Genomic DNA, 21,517 nt, shown 5'->3' on the forward strand with positions numbered 1-21,517 from the left:
CGTCTATGCTTTCAGACTGACTTCATGACTGTGATGAAGTAATTCTATGCCGTTTGCTCACTCTTCTATATGTGCCTACTATAGAGGTCTGCACGGGCCGGAATTTTTAGCCCGGGCCCGGCCTGGCCCGTGAATTTGTAATATGAGGCCCGACCCGAGTCCGAAATATGTTTTATCCTTTAGGCCCGAGCCCGGTCCGAGCTCGTGTAATAATCAAATGAGCCCGAAATAAGCCCGAATTTCAGAAACTTAATAATTAACGCAAAATTATATTTTTATTTACAGCAATTAGAGGTTTAATTTTGCAGTTGTGCTTTAAATGTCCTCCAGAAAGAACGGTGCATTATATATTGTTGTACAGTATATTTACAAATTTAAGCCCGAAAAGGCCCGAGAAATACGGTTATTTATCTAAAAATTTACGGCCCGTGCCCGGCCCAGACCCGAAGTTATATATGCTTTGTAGGCCCAAGCCCGAGTCCTTGTAGACCTCTAACCTACTATATCATTACGATATAAAATTATTACATACGTTACTTCTGCACTTGCGTGCTATAACATGTACCATATGCATATTTCATCCATATGTAATGGGTATGCAAGGGATTCCCTACAGGGTATAACACCCAGACATGCTTTTAACAGAAATTTCAGATATGCTCTTGATTACAATTCCATCGTGTTTTCCACTTTTATCTCAATCCAATTTTAAACACTTCTATCAAAACTATTTTGCACCAGCGATGTAACTAGGCGTGGAAGTACTATACCGTTGTTATGTATTCTTGAAATACACTGTAGATTCTAAATTTGCACTGTTTTCAGACATATTACTCACGTAATGAATTTATAAAAATTCATGCAAATGGTGAGTATTTTATTTGCAAGGGTTGCGGTGCATAGAATGGAATGGAAATGTCTCGCTTTACCGCTTTGGTAACTTTTTGAAGACCCCGCAAATGCCTGTTTGAAGAGTCCAAACCCACAGTAACCAATTAATGTGGCATCCCAGGATTTCATTGAGATGTATTAAAACAAGATCACTGATATTCTTGTTTCTTCTACCTTCCTTAAGTAAAACACCTGGGATGATAGAGTGGCATGGCTGGAAGTCTTGTCCATGTAAATCCATACATCTGTGATTTTGTCATCGTACAGGTGGAGAAGTGTCTGTTATACAGGGGGTCCATGACGTTCTTGTGGAACTAAGCTGCGCTTACTTTGCTGTTGGAAGGCATTTCAACGAATGGTACCTTTTCCCGACTGTAATATCAATTGTACAGGTGGAGATGTGTCTGTTATACAGAGGTCTTTGACGTTTTCATGGAACTAAGTTGCGTTTACTTTGGTATTGGGAGGCACTTCGACGAGTGACAGCTTTTTGTGATTGCAATGTCCTACCACCAACAGAAATCCATTCAAAAACTTTTCCTAGCACTGCACACACGATCGGAACGGCAATTTTGGTCTTGTTTGACTGTAGATAATGGATCGATCTCTGTTGGTATCATTGTGTGTGTGTGGCGGTCTGCGAGATGGTACCCGCGCGGTTTTTTTCAGTGTTCGAAACTGTGTCTTTTGATATACAGTGTCGTATACTTTGATGGAATAATTTAATGTTAAAAAAAAAAATGTTTGAAATTTCAAATTGTCAAGCAGGAAGCTAAAACATTAAGTTTTTATTACCGTTGTTAGATAGTAGCACCTTCTGTAGTGAGGTTTACTGCAGAGCGAAACAACAAATGGCGCTAGCTATGTTATCAGCTAATTGCATAGCCTGTGTTGATCTTCTTTGGAATTGACTGATCATTCTATAGGATAGTGTACGTGAGTTAAGGTGGGAGAATAAGTAACATTGTGGTTTGTGGGAAAATGGCATCTACGAAATTAAGTTTTGGAAAGTGAAATTTTATTCAACTTCAATATTTATTGTGACTTCAGAAAACTGGAACAAGTAGCAGTGTTACGTGTACATTACGTGAAGGAGTTTGGTTTATATGGAATGGTTGAAATGCACCTACTCACACACTGGTACATGTTCCTTTATAAAAGATTGGAGGTTCGGTGCGCTGATGAGAAACTCCCACAGTGAAATAGAGGGTTATACCACTGCAACTAAACGGCGTGACAAACATCTTGGCATTTGAAGGCGGCGCTCCAAATTCTCTTTAAATGCTGCTAGCAAATGAGAGGCCAGCGGTATTGCCACGTTTATTTTGCACACATTCACGTCTATTCCCTGTCACCTGATCGCGCAGTAGTTTGTCTGCTTACTCATAGCCACACCCCTTTTCCACTTGGCAACGTCACGCCAGAGATTGCGTTTTATTCGTTTAGCTAAAATGCCAAGATGTTTGTCACAGGCCTTACATACGGATAACTTTCAAATAGATTAGAAAGCTGTGCTTGAAAATTACATGAATTTTCAATGCGATTCTGCAGTAAAGATGCATACAAAACAACATATGAATGATTATTTTACGTTAATCGAGTTTCTTCTAACCTTTTGAACAGCTTTTTCTAAATTGTATTTTACATTAAAATATTCATTAAGTATTACTATTTATTATTATTATTATTATTATTATTATTATTATTATTATTATTATTATTATTATTATTCATTATACACTCATAATTGTCGAATACTTTTCATTACATTAAAATAATTTATATTCCATTAACATTAGATTCCATAGACTAGCTGTTTTAAAGCTAGTATTACACGTTTCGATACAGCCATAATTAAAATCATAAACTATTCTTTCTCACCTATCTTCTTGAACTGTGAGACAAGGAATATTAATACTGTTTCCTCAGCTCAATATATATATATATATATATATATATATATATATATATATATATATATATATATATATATATATATATATATATATATATATATATATATATATATATATATATCGATTTCCAAATCCACATGCACATTACGTATCAATTATTTCAAATGCAGTTAACCATAAAATACTGTTACAGTTGGATTTTTATTTCATAAATGTCATTCCAAGGCTTTGATTAATTTATATCCTCATATTTCATAACTAAATCACCGATCACATACAAACTTATGTTGTCCCTATATAATAATTTGTAAACCATTTTTGAAATCTATCCGGTTGTTTTTTAATAAAATTTCGAAAAAAGCTTTCTTAAATTTTATTTATTTATTTATTTATGACTTCTTTTACGTGGCGAAGTTAAGGCTCTGCAGCCTTCTCCGAGCACTTAACCACGTGCATACATTTTTTTTTTAAAAAAAAAAAGCACCAATATATAGAAAATATTAACAATTACAAAAGAAAAGTATTGAACCACATAAAAAAAATATACCACTGAAGTAAAGAAATAGTTAAACACTTCAAAAGCAAAAATTGAAAATAATATACAATATAGGAAACAAAATAACATGGAGAAACTTAAAATGCATATATCATGTAGCGGTACCAGAACTATGAATATATAAGCTGTACAAATTAGCATAGGTTACCTATTGGTTGTGTGTTCATATGTGGGTTATTTATAATCTCGTAAAACGAAGATGACTCATGAGCTACCAGTATCCTTATCTTTACTTAAGAGAAGGGAATTTACAGATTTTTAAAATTTGGCAACTGTGGAAACGTTGTGTATTAATTGAGGTAAACTGTTCCAGAGGCGTGTAGTACTTACTGTGAAGGATTTTGAGCATGAATCAGAATTGTGACTGGGTATGGAGAGTAAGAAATTATCTTGTGATCTTGTGCTTCTAGTATGAAAGTCTGATAAATATAAAAATCTACGGGCAAGATACGATGGTTCTGACGTAGTAAGTATTTTGTACAATAGGGTAAGATTATGTAAATTTCTTCTTCCAACTAACGTCAGCCATGACAGTTTTTTATAAAAGGATGTGAGATGTTCCCTGTAAGTTATATTGAAAATAAATCTAACGCATGCATTTTGCACTCTTTGCAAACGCTTTGATTGATTTTCTGTTAGATCAGAATAGACCGAGTCGCAATAGTCAAGATGTGGAAACACCAGTACCTTGACAAGTTTGATCTTCAGAGATATTGGTAAGAAATTTCTTAGTCGATTTAACGTATGCAGGGCACCAAATGCTCTCTTACAAACTCCATTTATTTGATCTGACCAGGAGAGATTATGATTTAGTATGACTCCCAAATTTTTGACAGTTGTGGAGAATGGAATAACAGTATTGGACAATTTTATATTCGGGAGCTGATAGATATTAATACAAGAGAGAATTCTTGGAGAGCCAATTAAGATGCACTGCGATTTTGTTGCATTTAATTTTAACCCATGAGCCGTAGACCAGTCGCTGATTTTGTTTAACTCAGTATTTATTTTTTCAATCGCATTATTAATATCTTGTGGGGGAAAAGAAGCATATAACTGAAAATCATCAGCGTAAATATGGTATTTACAATAGGTGAGAATTTTAGGGAGATCATTAATGTAAAGGGCAAAGAGAAGGGGACCTAGTACGCTACCCTGCGGCACTCCACTGTTGATACAATGCCATGTCGATATGTGATCCTGATTGATCACTACTCTTTGTTTACGTTCATGAAGGTAAGAATGAAACCATTTAACCACTGGTTCAGAAAAATTAAACAATAATGATAATTTCTGAAGTAATATGTCAAAATCAATCGTTTGAAATGCTTTACTATAGTCAAGTAGAGTCAGAAGCGTTAGTTTTCTATTATCAATAGCCCATCTTATATCCTCAGTTATGTTTACTAGTGCAGTGCATGTGTTGTGATTACTTCGAAAACCAGATTGAAATGTATCCAATAAATTATTTGTTGTTAAGTATTCCCGAATTTGATCATTTACAATATATTCAAAAACTTTTGAAAGCACGGGAAGGACACTCGGGTACAAACCGAAATTCAAATTGTCACTTGTTCAAATTCCATGTAATGCGCAAAAGTTCAGGTCTATTTTAGCGGCACATTACATGGCCTTCTCAATTGTTATTGAAATCGGAAGTGGAAGTAGAATATATTTATACCCAGTGCCGGATTTACGTATAAGCTAAACAAGCTATAACTTAGAGCCCCACTGTCTTGGGGGCCCCGAAAACCTGAAGAAAACTGGATATCCATTTCTATTGTATAAGAAAATCAATCAATAAAATAAAATTTACATATACGTAGGACGTAGCAACAGTGCTTCCTGTTGTGTAGGCTACTATAATGTAAATAATGGTTACCCTTCCGCTAGCCTGCTTCCTAAAATATCATTAGTTTTACAATTTCTGTATATAGTGTGCCTACGTTCCACTGGACACGTAAAGGGCCCAATTGCCTTTAACAGCTTAGGGCCCCATTGAACCTAAATCCGACTTTGTTTATACCACTTCTGGTTTGAATAGGGGATTAAGTAAGAGAGAAGGTGATACATATTGTTAGAACACTAAATCAATTCCACAAGGGGCCGCGGTCGCTCAGTGGTAGAGTGTTCATTTCTGGTCCATGGGGTCCTTGGTTCGATCCAGCCCTCGCCAAGTGAGCTTTTTGGTGGACAAACACCGCGTGTACGGGTTTTCTCCGGGTTCTCCCGTTTCCTCCCACTTTCTTCATTCCACCATTACATTCACTGCTCATCATCACCGTCTCCTTTAGCACAGCCGGCATATACCTACGGGGGACGTAAAACTTACAGATTTCATTTCATTTTTCGAATCAACAAAACCGCTTCTCGCTATCTCTTTCGGCTTTTACTCTATGTAGATCCATACTGAAACCGGAAGTCGTAGTAGATTTCCGCATTTCTCAATCTATTACTATTATTACTCTGTAACACTCAACGATAAAACTGGAAGTGGTTATTTTCTATCACTTCCGGATTTGATAGAGAGATTAGAGTAGGTAAGTAAGTATGGAATATGTTCTTGAGATGCTTAATTGATTGCAGAAAAATCACTTGTCGCTATCTGTTACCGTTTTCACTCTATAACGACCAACATTAAAACCAGAAGTTGTGATTTCTGTTACTTCCGGCTTCACTAGAAAGATTATAGTGGAAATGGAATATATTTTTGAGACACTTAACTGAATACAGGAAACAGTTTCTCGGTATCTATTATAGATTTTATTCTATGGCGATGCACATTAAAACTACAGGTAGTTAAATTCGGACATTCCTGGTTTCAATAGAGGGTGATACCTATTCTTAGAACACTAGATCGGTTCCAAAAGAACACTTCTTGCTATCCGTTATCATTTTTTTATCTCTGTAGACCAATATTGGCAAATTCCTCAGCCAAAATGCATCTTGATCAGCACACTGGTTATAACTATGAATTAGCGAGATCAAAAACTTGTCTTGAGAAATATTATAAATATGGCCAAAATATAAATTTCATCAAGTCTTTCTTACACAAATCTATATCGTAAAATCTTTCTTAAACGAGACTATAAACAGTAATTCTGCTCTCAAGATTTTGTCTTGAGATACATTTTCATTAAGACGCATCTATGAATATGACCCTATATAATCTATTAGAAAATAGGAACTTATTGAACAAAATCATTTCTTTATCATGGCAGCAATGCTGCCGTAAATGTGAGTGCGGCTCCAACACCGGATTCAACCACCAGTTCCAAACTGAACTGGCACCTTTGAACGACTCTCGTATCGGTGCAGGAGTGAAGGAACTAGCTCCAGCAAAGAGACTGATTTATCAGATCACTATTATTCACACTAGGCAAATGGTGGGATGGTACCTAATATACAGGTTCCAGGCCGCTTCCTTCCTTTACCATTCATTCCTTAATTCCCCGGATAATGGGACCGCAAAGGGACGCATCCATCATAAGTGACGAGCTTAAGGCCATAGGTGCCGGTAATGGCCAGAAATACATAGGTATAAATAAATACATCTAGGTTACTCCAAAGGCGTTTAAAAAAGGTTTTATGAAATTTATATTCTTCACTACATACATAAACTTTAGTCTTACATATAATGTATAATTGAAAATTCTCAAAAGTGTTGTTTATTGAAGTTTTGCGTGCCTTTCCAGCATTGAGGCTACATGAGACGTGGACCTACAGTTTAATGTGGAATACAAACCACAGTAATGCATTCAATATTTCTCTTATACCGGGAATCGAATCTAGGACTATATGCACCGAAGGCTGAGAAAACAGTATTGAATTTTTAAATTAATAAACAGTTAATAATAAAAACAAATCAATAAACAATTAATTCTTGTATTTATAACAATTAACTTCCTTAGTTACGATAATATTTGTAAAATATGTAGAAGAACAAGAACAACTTTAACGGCAAAGTTCCATGTAAGAAAATCTAAGTTTATACGAGTTACTACCATACGTAGACGAAGTAGTTTAGTGATTACATACATATAGATAGATCACTTACTACCTTCCATATTACCTGGTATAAGCTATATATAGACTAAGTACTTTCGATGGTTACATGCAGTGGTGCCCACCCCCCCTCATGTCCATGACGCACCCCCCTCAATTTTCTATCCGTAGGTGTTCCATGAAAAAAAAATCTTTTTGATTAATTTTTACACCCCCTCAAACATATTTATATAGATTTTTAACCCCCCAAATATTTCAATGACGCAGTTTGCGTCATAGCCCCCCTTGTGGGCCCCTGATTTAAGTATCCCTAATTTCGCATCACCCTTAACTTTGTAGTGTCTCATAAAATGAAGTAATAATACAAACTTGTGGAAGGTTGTGGGAGTAGTTATTGTCACTGATAAATGACACATTTCCTTACATGAAGCAATATTTTTCTTCTTTATCATCTAAGAAACCATATTAAATGTAACAAGGGGCGTGATTTTTCTGCAGTGTGAAGATCCAAAGTGCTTCCCCCATTTCACGAGGTACTTATAGCATAGATTTTTTAGTATTGCAGTTATGCTATGAGTTATCTATGATTAACATGGTTTAGGGACGTATGCAAGAGATGTAGTTTTAGCAGTACCCAACTTTTCTTAGAAATCTTTCTTTCCTCAGCCACAGGTTGGTGAACAACATCGAAAATTTTAAAACTTTTCTCTCCCTTGGGAGAGCTGTTTTATACTTTGATAAAGCCTTTCTCGTAACTGCATCTAAATATTGTATCCTTGCTCTTCCTCTTCCTGGTTTTCCTTCTGGTTTTCCCTTTATCAGCACGATGATCCAATCGGAGTGCCGAATAAGATGATCAAGCATGCTGTTTCTTCTTTTTCCTATTATTTTCATGATCTGTCGTCCTTCATTAGCTTCTTTTACTATGTATTCATTCCTTTTCCTTTCGGTCCATGATATGCGCAGCATTCTGCGCCAACACTACATTTCAAATCCTTCCAGTTTGGATATTTCATCTTCTCTCAATGTCTACGTCTCTGATCCGTAAAGCGCCATGGCTCCATACCAGGGTCTTAATAAATGAAAGATGTGAGGCAAGAACATGGTAACCCACAATGTTACTATTTTAAGAAATTAGGGGTTTTCTGCTGCACAATTCATCTTCAAAGTCGGAAAGCTGATTTTTCACATAAGACTATGCATGAAGGATTAAAATAATTGTATCAAATGAAAATAACGAATTTCTAATTTTGAATGCTGCTGTGTCGGTTACCATGTTTGATCATTTAACCCCTTTGGGATCCTATGGTACAATTTGTACCATACGCGTTTTTCATGGTACATTGCGTTATTTCTCTTCTATTTGAGCTTTTTCGTCCGGGTTTTTCTTGTTTTCCAAGTCCAGAGGCATTGTAGAAGACATTACGTATGGTTTCAGACCGTCCTGCGTCCAGACATAGGAGGTGATGACGTCATAAGTCAAAAATTTATTTTCTCATTTTCTAAGCCTATGTTCAATATTTTTTGGCGAGCTTATTTTTCTACGTAGAAGATTGAAATTTTGCACAAACATTCAGTCTACCGAGTAGTATTTACCAGATTTTTTTCCGATGTCAGTGCTAAAACAGGGGGGAACCAGAGGGGCAAAGGGCTAAAAAAGGGATTTTTTAACCCCCAAAATCCCGTTTTTAGTCCTTTTCCCGCCTCACATACATGATAGGACCACGTGAGTCATACCGTCTGAAAAGCAGTTCCATTCTGAAGAGAACGACGGTCGAATTATTATTCTAGGGTAATTAGGGCCGTCTCAGTGAATTTTTATCCAAATATACTTCTGTATAGGGTAAAAGTGGGGCATGGTAGGGAAATTTTTTCTGGCGGGCCTATTTTTTCACGTAGAAAATTGAAATTTTGCACAAACATTCAGTCCGCCAAGTAGTATTTACCAGAAGTTTTTTCTGATTTCTGCGTAAAAACAGGGGGGTCCAGAGGGGCAAAAGTTGAAAAAAGGGAAATTTTGCCCCAAAAATCTCCTTTTTTCAGGACTTTCCCGCCTTAGATACATGATGGAGACATGTGAATGGCACCGCCTGAAAGACAGTTCTATTCTGAAGAGAATGATTGGCGGATTATAGTCCTAGGGTAATTAGGGATGTCTCAGGAATTTTTTTCCCTGAGATCATAGTGTTTTATGGTAATTTGGGGCATTGTGGGAATTTTTGGTACAAATTCTCCCGCCCTTACTATTCAAGATAGAAACTTGAAATTTGGCACACACATTCAGTATACCAAGTACTATTTATCAGATTTTTTAGATGGCTACGATCACACAGGGGGAGTCCAGGGGGGGCCAAAGTTCGAGAAAAAATTTTTCCCTCCGAAATTTTCACTTTTACATTTTTTCCCGCTTCTGGTATATGGTATGGGCATGCAAGTGATACCATTTGAAAGCCAGCTCTATTCTGAAGAGAACGAGGTATGAACCATGATCTTAGGATAAATAGTGACGATGCAGTAGGTGCTTGACTGAAAGTCTAAAAAAATAGCCCAAAATGCCAGGACCCTAAAAGGGTTAAGCTATAATTGATACAAACATTGTTTTCTGAAGCATGTGTATTTACTTTGCGTCATAGCTTACTTTTGTGTTGGTTTCTCATATCAGGAAACAATATTGGTTGACTCATTAACACAAAACATGTGTATTGCAGAAATGTATCTAAAGACATAAAGACTACTCGCACGAATGAAGTTTTAATTCGGACAATGCAAATATTACAAGCTTTGTGAGAAACCTTATTATTTAAAGAAATCGATTCTAAATTAAGAAGAAAATCTAACATAAAAACAAATTGTTTTCACAATATCCAAACAGAAGTATAGACAAATTGAATCTTGTAGTATATTGCTTTTACTCCATGACGTGTTGGCCTTCCTCTGTATCATCAAGTTCTACAATGTCAATTTGATACACACGTTAGAATATTAATATGGGCGCTATTTCCGTTTTTCACTCCAGAGAGCCATTTCTAACCTAATCCAACCCTCACAGTAATCCAGTTCCACTCTGCCAGCCTTGAGTATGCCATAATTAGGTTTGTTTCCTACATAAAACGAAAACTATAGTTACTTACAAGTAAGGGACCATATGGTTGTCGCGCAAATCAGATGCAGACATACGCCATCTGATTGAGCATGAAAAGATATGGAGAATACAGAAATTTAAGGTGCTAAGGGCCATAGGGAGCGGAGCAAGGAAAGAGGAAACATTGAATGTCGGCAAAATTGGAGAAAGTCAGGAATGTCGGGAAAAGTTAATTTCTTGCAAACAGGAAAAGAAACTCAACCAAAAGAAAGAAACTAAACATAACAAGGGCATCAAGGACGAAGAAAGATAATAATCAGGGTTGCCATCCGGACCGCAGTGTTGCCAGCCCTGCATAACATTGATATGGAAGATATAGCACAGTATAGCAATTCATGCACAAGGAAAAATATTAGTAACACAAAAGACAATTGAAAAGACTCTGTACACGTGCGTAAAAAGGTTCAACGATAGTCGTGAGTGAATAATGTACATGAGGGAGGACAAATATAGACATGAAAGTGAAGGGGGTACACATGATAACACAGAAACGAAAGTGTTTGGGAGCATCGTTCCATGATGATGATGATGATCGTTCATCACAGATACATTAGTGTTCCCCAGTATTAATGTGTGGCAACGTGAGAACTTTCTCCGCGTTCAGTCATTTGTTCATTACCAGTTTTCCTCTAGGCGATTCCAAAAGATGATACGCTTTGCGTTTTTCAAATTTGGCTACTCCAATGAACATCCTGGATAGTTAGAAACACCTTCCGTATATTGCTTTGAAAAAGGACTCACAGAGGAATGCTGCAGAGACGCGTATGACCAGCTCGCTTTTATCCGCTGTGCTCACTGCGAGAAATGTTTGTGTGTTGACCACGCATTCATTCGTGAAATTCACGTCAACTGCAATTAAACTACAAATGGTGCGTACTGTTCTCTATTTTCCTCCATTTGTATTCACGCGGGTGTAATATTCACTCACGACTACGTTAAACCTTTTTACGCACGTGTACAGAGTCTTTTCATTTGTCTTTTGTGTTACTAATATTTTTCCTTGTGCATGAATTGCTATACTGTGCTATATCTTCCATATCAATGTTATGCAGGGCTGGCAACACTGCGGTCCGGATGGCAACCCTGATTATTATCTTTCTTCGTCCTTGATGCCCTTGTTATGTTTAGTTTCTTTCTTTTGGTTGAGTTTCTTTTCCTGTTTGCAAGAAATTAACTTTTCCCGACATTCCTGACTTTCTCCAATTTTGCCGACATTCAATGTTTCCTCTTTCCTTGCTCCGCTCCCTATGGCCCTTAGCACCTTAAATTTCTGTGTTCTCCATATCTTTTCATGCTCAATCAGATGGCGTATGTTTGCATCTGATTTGCGCGACAACCATATGGTCCCTTACTTGTTAGAATTCGAAAAATGGGATGTAGACCCTTGTACTTCACAAAAGGAAAGTACAATTAATAAAAGAATAACAAGTCAGGCGACATAACAATAATAGTTCTTCCGGTTACTGAAGTACAAGGGACACGTGTTCACTTGTTTGCCCAAGTTACAAAATCTTGCTGGACCAGGCACAATCCGGCATGAATTTCCAGCAACGCAGTGCGCATTCCGGAAGAATATTTGTGAATACATACTGTGCTAATGGAAGCTTGCTGGTGCGAAAAATTGCTTTCCTGTATTTTTATTGGACCAGCAACGTATATTAAAAAGACACACAATGTTGCTGGGAATACATACTGGATTCTTTGTGGTCCAGCAGAAAATGTCTGGGTAAGATGTACTGAAATTGCTAAAATGCAATAATTGATATCCGATAGCAACTAGTACAATGCAAAACTTGATATCAAACATTAACCACTTGTTGTTGAAAATACAGCATGATTTACTCAACACAATTGCACCAGTTGGTAATCTTCATCCGAAAACAATAATGGATTAATCAAAAGCGAACGGAAAATACCCAGATGAAAATCTGCAAAATCATGAAAACAGAACATGGTAAGCAAAATACAGGTCGTGACAGAAAACAGTGTAACTTACCTCATTATTTCCCTACGACGACACAGTTGTGTCATCTTCGAGACAATATTCACTTCCTGAGCCGCTATACAATAAATCATCTTCATTGAATTGGCTGTAACTAATATCTAATGTGCAAATTCTTTTCTGTTTACATGGAAAGGTGGTACACGGCTCCTCATTGCCCGCCATCTTAACTTGGCTTACTATCTTCTGCTTTCCAAAAAGTTACAAAGAGGCTTATCAAAAGGGAATATTACTTCAATCCATAGAGCACAATTTTTGAACTCGGACAAGATTAAAAGAAGCGGTATGCTTTGCCCTCTATCGGGTGCTGCATGACTCAGAAATTGAAAATCTGTTGGTTACCATGTACTTGCCTCATACCTTTCAAGTCGTTTTCGAACGTCCAACGACACATTTCTTGTTGTTAGCTTTCCCCTTTTCCTTTTGAATGCTTGTTTAGCCTGCGCTATTCTGAGACTTATGTAAGTCTTTTTCCTTCTTCCATCCGAGGATATTAGACTTCCTAAATAGGAGAACGTCTTAACGTCTTGGATTTTCTCTCCCTTTAGCCATACTTTTACCTTTTCCTGTCCAGCTCTTGTGTACTTTATTACTTTGGTTTTCTTCTTATTTATCTTCATTTTGCATGTTTTTGTTTTCAGTTGGTCGTTCAAGTTTAGAAATACTTCCTACAAGTCCTTTTCGTTCTCCGCTATCAGTGCTTTGTTATCAGCAAATTTGATTGTGCTGAAAACCTGTTCATTTACTTTTACGCCTTTCTCGTTTTTATCCAAGAATTCTTTCATAGCCTCTTCTATATAGACGTTGAGCAGGAGAGGTAAAAGATAGATTGAAAAGCTCTTACACAAGTACCATTGTAGGGTCTTGTACAAATACAAAATCTATAAAAGCTTCTGAATATATGTTCAGAATTAGTGTTATTAGAGCATTTTTACAATTTTGCTGTGTGGAGAAGAATATCAGTGATTGCTCACTTTGTCACACTTATTTTTTATTTTTAATTATTTAAAAGAAAAATAATTCACGAATTTTACAGGTTATTTACAGTAGCCCTTTATCACTTTGATATATATATATATATATATATATATATATATATATATATATATATATATATAAGATTATAATTGAGACATTGTGAATGCTTTTCTCACACCATTGACGCACTTGGGAGATTAGAACTGGGGGAATTGTCGCCGGGATAATCCCTCGTAGTAATCTAGTTGCTACTCCAAACAGTTTTGAAGAGTCAACACGAGTCTTCAGCAAAATTAGATAGTCTCCAAAGTGGAATGCTAATGTTGGAGGGCGCGTTTATAATTTTATCGCACTATGTCTATGAACCTGGGACTTACTGATTGGGGCTAGCCGTAAGAAAATGTCCTTCACCAATAGCTTATGCCCCTTAGTACAATATTATACTTAATGCTCGACGTGACGTGCGTGGTTGCTGCCTCGAAACATGGAGTCACACTTCCCGAACCAAGAGGTTCGAGATACGAACTGCATTGGTGCATTAATTAATGTTGGCAGTTAAATCTTAAAAGCACTCAGGTTAAATCATCTGTATGTACATGCAAATAGATCATAAAAAAAGAGTTGACGACAATTTTAGTCCACTGGCCACGACGCACGAGACATAGCGATAACTCGGGGTGTAAAAGAACAGATAACGAACTGGAAAAGCGATGTGGGTGGCCTCGCTCTGGTGTACAAACATCTGGTCTACTCTGATCTGCTCTAATCTACTGTAATATTTCCATAAACGATTAAAGAAAGCACTTAATTCAGTTCCAAATAACTGTAGAATATATACTGTGCATATTAATAAGTCAGGGAGAAACACTGAGAAGCTTCGTCGCTTACTGAAATACTCTCACCACAAAGCAATGTTTTAAATATATATATGAAAAAAAACAATGAAAGAATTCTTTGTTCAATTGCATGGGAAAAGCAATTCCCACCGAAGAAAGAACTTATTTGCGTCGCAGAATAAAGTATAAATCGAAAAAATAATTACTGTCTTTACGAAATAAACAGAGCGTCCACAAAAAATACTTCTATAACCTGGTGACGGTTATAAGGCCTACTAAAGAATTTGAGCTATTACATTCGAGAAGAGGCTAATTTAAAAAATGATAAAAATTACGTAAAAATGTGATTTTTTCCAAATTTTGGCAATCTTTAGAGCATATACTCGAGCGGAAATTGTATTCTGATTGTGTTTCGTTTTTTACTTCTTTCTAGCTATCCCAATTCGCAACTCTTTCCCGGTAATACGACTTGAAAAAAAAATACGACTTTTTAGAGCTACTTTGTTTTGCATGTCTCTTTTCATGTTGATTGCACAAAATTTTCAAGCAGCTTTCATATTAATACACTGCGTACTGTTTCCACCACTTAATCGAACTTTCCTTTTTAATTAAACTTTCTCCAATAACTTTTCTCTGCTTGAATTATAAATAATATGATTAAATTATTTTGAGGAAAGTACCTAAGGTGTTTACAAAACTGCAATGAGGGCCATCAAGTTTTTCTATCACACCTTTTATTTATAAAACAGTGTAATTTGAAATGAATAATACACAAAGCAAATTAACATGTGAATTGCGATAAAAGGAATACCTGACAATTGCGTCTTATGAGAAAATTTCGATTATGCGAAAACCCGAGACAATTGCGATTACTTTCTTTGTTTAAGGTTATTCAAAAATATGAGTTAAGACCATTGCAACAATATTGTTAATCATCTTATAAATCTGCATCAAATTTAGCATTAATACTTGATATTGAGGCTAAGTAGTAGCCGAAAAATATTGAGTTAGAAAATTACTCCCGTAAAAGTATATGAAAAGCTGATACTTAGCTAAGATTATGACAACATAATATTTTTGCCTTTTACTTACAATACTAAATGAGTACATCTTGGAAAAGATGCCAATCGGTAGTCAATGGGATCGTCAAACGGTTTGCAATGCATTTAAGAGCTCAAGTAAGCAATTTATACTGATTTCAAGAGCTCCAAAGATAAAACGATTGTGTCTGCAAGATCAAGCCAGGCTTTTCATTCATAGTGAAGCTCCTGATAATGGAAACTTAGAATTCTTGTATTACCTTCTACACGAGTAGCTGGAAATGAAGATATTACTGTGAAGAAGTGGACTTGGTACCAGCAAAGGCACAGGAATAATAAAATGAAATCTTTGAGTTTTAAGTCCCACAGTTATGACGGATAGGCTAAAGGAGATGGTGATGAAGAGAAATGAAGGACATAGTAGAATGAACCCCGAGAGAACCCATGCACGCGCTGTTTGTCCACCATAAACTTCACTTGGCGCGAGCTGAAATCGAACCCAGGAACCCCAAAAACCACCACTGAGCCACCAAGGCCTTCCACAGGACTAATAGTCCGGTAGAAGGATGAAATAATAAGATAGATGCATTGTTCGGTAGATCCCGTCTGATGGTCCAATATTTTATTTCCTGCCTCAACTTGAGAGAAGAACGCACGAATTTATGAAAATAGGATGTAATCTAAATGGCATCAAAAGAAAGAAACGATACACGCAGATAGTTGAGAGAATTCAGAAGACACACAAGTACAAATTATTATTAATTTTACAAAATGTCTTTGAGCTTTGGATCACGTTAATAAGTTGGATTAATCCATAATATCCTATGAAACTGACGACATATGATGAAGTTGATGCCTCATTGTTCATACTTTCTATATGATAATACAAGGTGTCCCACATAAACCCGGTGCACCTCACGTTCCAGTTAATCATCTCTAGTTAAATTGCTTGTGGGGTGTGTAACGTTATATATATATATATATATATATATATATATATATATATTCACTTTCAACATATATAATGTTTGTCACATTAAAAATATTATACATTCAGTCTTTTCAAGATGGCTCTTCGTTCTATCTATCTTTTTTAGTCACCATAACAACGACATGAAACAGATAAACAAGTTGTCTTAGCAACGAAATTAAGAAATATATTAATTTGATACAAACATTTAAATTATTTCTTTATATTTTTATTCTTCTTCTTTTTCTTCTTAATTGCTTGTGCCTTTAAAATAACACTTTTGCCCGTAAATATTTTATAAACAATACTTAGAAAGTACATACAAAATATACATTATCGTTGTAGGTGACAACACTGTCTCGAAAGTTGGCTACACTGCATTTTATCGGAAAGTATTCCAACAAGATTAAGCAAGCGCCTACATATCCAACCAAAATATGGCCCACATCAGCAACGTGTTCCCTGAAGACAGACTTGTCAGTAGAGTACCTTGGTCCCCATGGTTCCCGGACTTAACATTGTGTGATTTTTATTTACACACTGAAAAGAAAAATGTATACTGACAACACACAAAACAGACTTTTTTTTTTATTGCTCAGACGCGCCTCTTCGGTTTCGGCACCTGAAGATTTGAACCGAAACGGGCTATCATCATTGCAATATCATTCTTCAACCTTTATTTCATTATTCATATTTATTTCAGGAACGGGGATAAGGACAAGGACGAGGCAAGGTTGGATTTGACAAATCACAACGTTGAACAAGAAAACAAGAAAACAAACAAAAGAAAACAAACAATAAAACTTGAAAAAGAAAACAAGATTCTAACTACTATTTATTATCTAATAATGATTAGTCTTCCTTTATATAATCTAGCTAATCTAGTTTGATTCTGACTCGAGTTGAACTTGGCGTCAGTCCTATCATTTTCATCATTCATTGCTTCTGATCTACACAGCCTTTCCTGCACTATTTCCTCTTCTTCTTTTTTTCCGTTTTGTTCAAGTTTTTCCCTGTATGATTTGTTTTGGTTTCACCTGTATGTGTAATTTGACTCTCTCCTGTGCGAGAATTTACCACATTCTCCAATTATAACACTAATCACACACATCGCTTAACACTATTTAGCACTATCCACACTGAATTTTTGTAGTTTGAACACTAGCACACTATCTCACTCCTGTGTGAGAAACACAACTTGACATTATTTCACTACACTCATTACACTCACTACATTCCCCTGTCGTGTATTCCCTTCTAATCCCTTGTTTATCTCCTGTTTGATGATTTTGTTTCTAATTTATGTTCCTCGGTTGTTTTGTACGTCCTCGATCCCTGGCGCAACGGCTTGGGGCCCAGAACCCACTCAGAGCACTTAGTGTGGGCCCTGGTCAGACAATCTTAAACGGAACATTACTAAAGAAATTAACATCACGCCTGTAGAATTACAGCTGTTGCTGGTAACATCATCAAACGAGGTCAGCGATGCCTGGATGTCCATGGTCACCACATCCAGCATCTCTTAGGGAATAAACACCTAACTGTTTAACGTTACTATTACCTATTCATTGTTGCTGTTAAAGTGTTACTTGAGTCTCATGCGTGAGGCATACCGGTTTTATGTGGGACACCACTAGCACAATATAAACAACTGTTTAAAAACGTGGTGGCGTGGTGAAGATCAACAACGCTAATTTTAAACACACCATAATAGTTGTACATTAGAACAGAATTCTCGTTATTTTGGCAGTCTCAGGCTTGGAAAAGTGTGAGAAATCGATATTTAATTATTAATGCTGGCATCATAAATAATAATAATAATAATAATAATAATAATAATAATAATAATAATAATAATAATAATAATAATAATAATAATAATTTTAATAATAATAATATCTGAATAAATACAAGGATTTTGACACTTTCCATTCATCGCAATTGTCGGGACAACGTGGTTAGTTAATTATAAATGTGCGTTACTTCATTTTTTGATTTCCAGGTTCCTCAAAAGCACAGCTGATTGGAATAAAAATGGCATGGATCAGAAACCCTCTACCTCTGCAGAAAATTCTTTACGGCGTTATACGACAGACAATCCTGTCCAATTGTCCGAAGACATCAAACCAAGTGTCTAATTTTTACAAAGGAAGACAGGCTATTCGAGATTATTATGCTTTGCTGCCTGAAACTGTATTTTTGGAACTAGTGGAGGTTGTCTTGGAGAAAGATAAATTTTATAGTGTCAGAGAATATTCTGAGGTTTACCCAAGACATTTGTATTTACTGGAAATATTTCTTCAAAAGCCTGTTCGTAGCGTTTACCAGCATTTTCAAATTTTCGGAAAATTTTGTTTCTGTACAAGAACACTGGAATTATTGAGCGAAAACTGCAGTAGCTTAGCTGGTATACATATGACAAGTAGTTCTGAACGACAAGATCATTTTATAGACGAAATTGAAAGGTATATGAAGAAAGTGCTATCATCAGCTGTAAATCTGGTTCGATTAAGTTTAGGCAGCTGTTGCACAGATAACATTCTCGCTATTATTGGAAGAGAGTGTTGCCATCTCAAGGAGCTGGATGTTTCATACAAAAATATTACAGATGTAGGTCTTAATTATTTAACACAAAACATCACGGAAATGGAAGATACGAATGAAATATGTGGTGATAATTATAGCGAATGGGAGAGTACTTTCTGGAAACTTCCAAATTTGTTTCCACCAGTCTCCGAACTTATTTTTCTACGAGATCCGATGATTCAAGAATTTACATTTAAGCGATATTCAAGAACTAAGAATCGTATATGTTCTACGTTACGTTCTTTAACAATAGGCGTATATATGGAGTGTCTTTCCGTTAAAATTATGCTACTATTACTGGAATTGTTGGAGAACCTAGAGGAATTAAATACTGATTTGAAACCTCTATTTTCATATTTATTGAAAAAAGAGTGGCACCCTCAGGATGCCCAAAGTCAAGTATTAAAGTTAAATAAATTAAGACTAAGTTCCGTGACCACCAACATGTTTAATTTGATTAAGAAACTTTGTCCAAGATTGGTGGACGTACAAATACAGAGTGGGTTTGTGAGTCTGGATGTTAACAGTATACCACCTTTGGAGTCATTGAGTATCGGTCATTCTAGATGGATTGATGGTGATTTTGTCGAGATTAATGGTAATTTTGGCGATAAAGTATTCAAATATCTCACTAACAATGGAGAAAATCTCAAGAACTTAAGTCTAGACGTGAAGGATGACAATGCCATACTTCAAGAAATGTCAGATATAACTCCTATGCTAAATTCTTGCTCAAATTTACATTTGTTCATCATTTGGTACTTTTGGAGCATTATTCAAATAAACTATTCATCTAAACAAAACACCTTTCTAACAATTGTAAAATTAAATACAGACATTTCTGAAGATAGTCTGATTAATCTTCTACACAGAGTGCCCAATATTGAGGAACTTAAGATTGGCACTTTGTTGGATAAATCTGGAAACTTTATTCAGAAGATTTGTAACGTACCTCCACGACCACATTGGAAGGTATTTTATCTAAGTTCTTGTAATATTGTAGAAACGGAAGAGGAGTTACTTCTTTTTGTTGCATATTTCCAACAAATCAAAATTTTGAACCGTCTTCCAGAAAAATTGTGGAAATTTAATTTAGAAAATTTCGAAGACGAAACACAATATCGCCGTTTTCTCGCTTAATGTTTCGCGAAACACTAATTACTATTAATGTTTCATTTCGATTCGCGAAAACAAAATTCTAAGATGTGATGAATAACGTATATATTTTTTATTATATGAATGTAAGAAAATAAAAGTTTATGAATTTTAATAACAGCATTATTATATGTAGATATATTATTGGCACACACAGTAGAAGTTAGCAAAATAAGATTTTAGATTCTAAGTAGGAATGCGCCCGAGACGAGATAAATCTGAAATTTAGTCTCGTCTCGTTTCGTAAACGAGACGAAATTGGAGTTAATTCATGCTTTCTGGAATTCGAGTCAAGACATGCTTTGTATAATAATGGCGACAACGCATCTCTTTGTTATAGGCCATTCTCTACGTAAAAGCTCGTGGACAGGTGCTCGGATTTTATGACTTAATGTAACTAACATTTCCGAATTTCTAATTCTGTAAGAATGTCAAGCAGCGTTTCCCTCCTTATCGAGTCGTAGGGCTTCCTAGCGAATCAATAAATAATTGATAAAGTGGGATATTATATTAACATTTCCTTTCGCGTATTTGTCAAATGGTAAATATATGATCGATACTTGATCGATTTCGCCTAAATCCGAACTCGCAATCTCCAATAATTTCATCTCTGTTAATTAGATACTATTGTGGAGTATGTCAAACGATATCCCCTACCGATATTTCCATATTTCAGAATTTCATCGAATTTTGTCTATTAGCTCAAAAGTTATAAATGGTACACTCTGTATAACTGAAACAAGTTCCAAAGAGAGATATTAAATTTTATCTTATTATATCATTTGTAATATAATGATCAGTTAATACAAATCACATAGCAGTACAAGTTAGACAATATCGTACGTTATAAATATCGTACGTTATCGTACCGGTAAGCTATTAAGTGTTAACAACAGTTCCTCGTATCTAGGTAAGTATAAGGGACTCTGCACACATATCGACGAAACTATCGGTTGCTAAATATCAAATTTCACCAGACCCCTATAAACTAATACCCATTCTCATGGGTTACATCAGGGTTGCCAGGCAATCTTTTCTTAAATTATTACAGATATTTTCTCTTGTACGAGAGTAGTGCCCACAGTTAATCGGTTGAATGTCATTTCAAGCAGGGAAGAGGTTGAGAAACATATATTTTTTAAAAAATGTATATTAAAATGACTACTAATAAAAACGTGAAACTCTAATGCCGGTGGGCAATATTGCCCCCACCCCCTAAAACCTCAAATGACGCCACTTTCAATATAGCACGACAATCGGAAATAAAAATTTACACCATAAACAAGGTGACATGTTTGTTATGATTAACATTATGATAAGATCAAATACAAATTATTAGGTAAAAATAGAATTTTCAAATATTAAATGCACACCTCATAACTACACAGAAGTTATGAGAGCACAGAAGCTGTGGGCAGGTAATATTTTTAGAATAACATG

At 35.7% G+C, this 21,517-nt stretch overlaps 2 protein-coding genes across 2 annotated transcripts in view; one reads left to right on the forward strand and one right to left on the reverse strand.

Annotated features, from left to right (window-relative positions):
- Nucleotides 1-21,517, reverse strand: part of LOC145666457 (uncharacterized) — a 314,168-nt gene that overhangs the window by 86,529 nt on the left and 206,122 nt on the right. The gene's annotated exons all lie outside the window — the stretch shown is intronic.
- Nucleotides 7,278-20,186, forward strand: LOC145665710 (uncharacterized). The gene is made up of 2 exons (XM_081732860.1): nucleotides 7,278-7,335; nucleotides 18,339-20,186. The coding sequence occupies exon 2, from the start codon at nucleotides 18,371-18,373 to the stop codon at nucleotides 20,060-20,062; it is 1,692 nt and encodes a 563-aa protein (XP_081588986.1). The 5' UTR covers nucleotides 7,278-7,335; nucleotides 18,339-18,370; the 3' UTR covers nucleotides 20,063-20,186.

Source organism: Thermobia domestica, chromosome 12 (assembly GCF_964235325.1).
Source record: "Thermobia domestica chromosome 12, izTheDome1.hap1.1, whole genome shotgun sequence".
In the NCBI taxonomy this organism is placed as follows: Eukaryota; Metazoa; Arthropoda; class Insecta; order Zygentoma; family Lepismatidae; genus Thermobia; species Thermobia domestica.